This window comes from Eurypyga helias, unplaced genomic scaffold, assembly GCF_000690775.1.
Source record: "Eurypyga helias isolate BGI_N326 unplaced genomic scaffold, ASM69077v1 scaffold16334, whole genome shotgun sequence".
Classification (NCBI taxonomy): domain Eukaryota; kingdom Metazoa; phylum Chordata; class Aves; order Eurypygiformes; family Eurypygidae; genus Eurypyga; species Eurypyga helias.
The window spans coordinates 40,330-43,401 of NW_010244471.1; the positions used below are offsets into that span (position 1 = coordinate 40,330).

A 3,072-nucleotide genomic window follows, 5' to 3' on the forward strand; every position below is an offset into this window, starting at 1 on the left:
CCCAGCCCTCCCGCAGAACAGAAAAAATCAAAATTTAAAAAAAAAAAAAAATATCACCTGCACCCAGCAGAGATAATAAAGGGAAAGTTTGCTGTACCCCCACTAGGTGGTCAGTCCTCTGACAAGGCACCTTCTGCTTCCCGTGGGATACTGGAGTAAAATACCAGTTCTGATATTGTCAGAGAACTAGACCCTTCCCAGCAGCTGCAGCGGGCGGGCCTGGTGGATCGTCCTTATCGGAACCAGTGGGGAGTGTGTGACTCTGGGAACTGGAGATTAGGGAGGTGTGTTCCCGCTGGTCTCAGGCTCTGCTGGCTGAAGCTGGCGTGGGGAGGGGTATTTTGAACAGAGACCGTGAGCTGGACCTGCTGTCTCCTTCCACGCTCTGCGGGGGCAGGGAGATCAAACTGGAGTGTGTCCCTGCTCAGTGTGAAACGATGTTTTGACCAGGGTTTTTCTTAATTAATCGGGCGATTCTGGAAGTGAAATACTGAAATCCCAACCATCTGTACTAAAAAGAAAGGAAAGCTTGGAAATAGGAGTGGATGCCAAGGGAGGCTTAGCTGCAGTGTTGCAGTGGTAGCAGCCCCCTCGTCCCTCCCCGGTGACCGTATGGTTCCGTTGCCAGGACACTGGCCTGGGGCGCGAGGTGCCAGCTGCCGCTTTCCACACCCCCAGTGAAGAGCGTGGACGTGAGGCTGGTGTCTGCCACCGTCCCGCTGGCTGTACGGGGCTGAATCCCACTGACTAAACGGTTTCCTGGAAATGCCGTACCCGGTTTGATGGAGGTGAACGTGAGACAGAAGCGCGCAGAGACTCCCACTGACTTTGTTTAGTACGGTCCCTTGTCTGGGGTTGGCCCGAGTCATCCTCTGGCACCGCCTGTCCTGGCCGACGGGACGGGCTACCTTGGACCAGACCTTCACCTGGCTGAAGGCAACGGTGCAGGCGTACTGGGAAAGGCCAGGCTTGGAATCCTGAGCTCCCTCATCCTGTGCCAGTACTGCCGCGGGATCAGGCCTCTTGTGATCACCGCTCCTGTGTGGGACAGTGAGGCTAGAAGTGGGGAGCGACCCCTGCAAGGCCAGAGGGGGCGGGAACGGAGCAGCAGTCTGGTGAGAGAGGGCATGGGGCGGTGGGAGCCTGGACGAGGTGGAGGGGTAGGAAACATGCTGCAGGCAGAGGAGAGAGAAGAGGCAGAAGCCTTAAGCAGGGCTGGTGTCCTGCTCGGATCCTCTGGTGTCTGGCATGGAAGGTTTCCGAGTTCCTCTACGCCTCAGCTGCCAGTGTAGGAAATCCCCCTGCGGAGCATCTCCCCGCTGGCTCTCGCAGCCTGGTGATGCTCAGCTGGAAGAACGTGTGCAGTAGGTGCGGAAGCTCCTGCTCCACTGAGACGCCTCTCGGGGCATCGGTGTTCTGCCAGCAGGCCAGAGGCCTGGTGTCCAGGAACAGAACCGTGTTAGAAGTCACGGAGGTGAAGAGATCTTGGCTTCCATCCCTAGAAGCTGTCGCTGTGCCTTCAGCCCCTCTTTCTGCTGCACGAGCAACCCCAGATCCATCGTTTCTGAGGCCTTGGGCGGGTGTTGGGTTTTAGACCTTTCATCTTCTCCGGACCTGGCCGTAGGTTTGGGTGGTGCTGCTTGACTGCCCGTGGGTGTGGGTGGCGGATTCACGAGGAGGCCCGTTTAAAACGAAGTCGGCTGATTTGGTAAAGAGCACGGAATACTCCCCGGCACGGCTTGGGATGGCAGGTGCTGTCCTAAACCTGCAAACGAAGGGCCAGAGCGGCAGCCATCGGTGACGGGCGTCGGTTGTCCTCTGCGGTCGCTCCCGACAGCCCCAGGTTTCCAGCGCTGCCTGTGCTGTTCCGGGGGGGTGGCCATGCTCTGGTCCAGGCTGCATGGCATCCCCCGAGCCCCGTCCCGTACTGAGGGTTCGTTTCTTTTGTCCTTAAGCGCTAGTCAAGACACTGAAATCCGGAGGAGAACCGTCGGTGAAAATCCACGCCTCTCGCCGCACAAAGAGGAGCCGGTGAAGTCGGAGAACTCGGAAGAGGATGAGGAGAACGTGATGACAACCTGGAAGCCATTTCTGGTGAACGTGTGCATGTTCACGTTCCTGACGGCAGGAGCTTATCTCTGTTACAGGGTGTGTTTCCACTGACCCACGTGCCAGCAAGCTCGACCCTGCAGCCAACGCCAGCGCCGCGGTGGGTTTGTAGGGGAGGCAGCTGGTGGTGGCACGGGAGCCCTGCCTCAGGGGAGGCAGGTCTTAGGTTGAAAGGCCAGAACTCTGGTTAGGGCTTACCGAGAGAATTGATGCACTAGGGTTTTATCGAGCCCTGTGGTCCCAAGAACATAATATTCTAATCTCAGGGCCTTAAAATATTCAGGAGTAAGCAGAGAAAATGCCAAATAGTCTGTTTTCCTTTTTCTCTCTTTTTTTTTTTTTTATTTTTAAACTAAATAATGGAATTACAACACATTGTTGTTTTTAGCCTTTTTTAAAAAGCCAGTTCTTTTTTTCTTTTGTTTTTCAGAAAAACTAGGGACAAGTGAAACTTGCTTGTACTCTCCAAGTGTTGTAACCAAATACATGACTTACATCGATGAGTTTCCAAAAAAAGCAAAAGAAACCCACGTACCTGGAGAATGTAGATGTCTGGGAGGGGGAGGGGTGTTTGTGGTTGGGTTTTTGGTTTGGTTTTGGGTTTTTTTTTTTTTAACTTGCTTCACCATTAAAGACTGAGTTGTGGGCAGTGCCTGTGGTATCGACATATTTAATCTTGGCATAACTCTTGTTGAAGAGCTTCCTGTTCCACGTGTGTGTAAAGAAACGGGCTTCTGCGTTTGCTCAGGGTATCCCAACATGTCAGGCTCTTTTTTCCTTATTTTTTTTTAAATAAGTGTATCTCCTCATGACCTTTGTTGCACTCGACTTGCACATACGCCTGCTTACATTGCACCATCCTTCGGAATGCTGGCTTTGCTTTTACGGTCTGGGTTACGAGAGGTTGAGGGGAGAGGGAAACCGGCAGGGAAGTTCAACCGGAACACGTCCCCCTGGCAGTCG

At 53.9% G+C, this 3,072-nt stretch overlaps 1 protein-coding gene across 1 annotated transcript in view; it reads left to right on the plus strand.

The window, feature by feature from the left end:
• The window catches only part of PTPN1 (protein tyrosine phosphatase, non-receptor type 1), a 14,361-nt gene extending 11,689 nt beyond the window's left edge, over positions 1 to 2,672 (plus strand). The window contains exon 8 of the mRNA XM_010149772.1: positions 1,956 to 2,672. Coding sequence (XP_010148074.1) covers positions 1,956 to 2,163 — 208 coding nt within the window. The 3' untranslated portion in view covers positions 2,164 to 2,672. The remainder of the gene's footprint in view (positions 1 to 1,955) is intronic.
• The last annotated feature ends 400 nt before the right edge of the window (positions 2,673 to 3,072 follow it).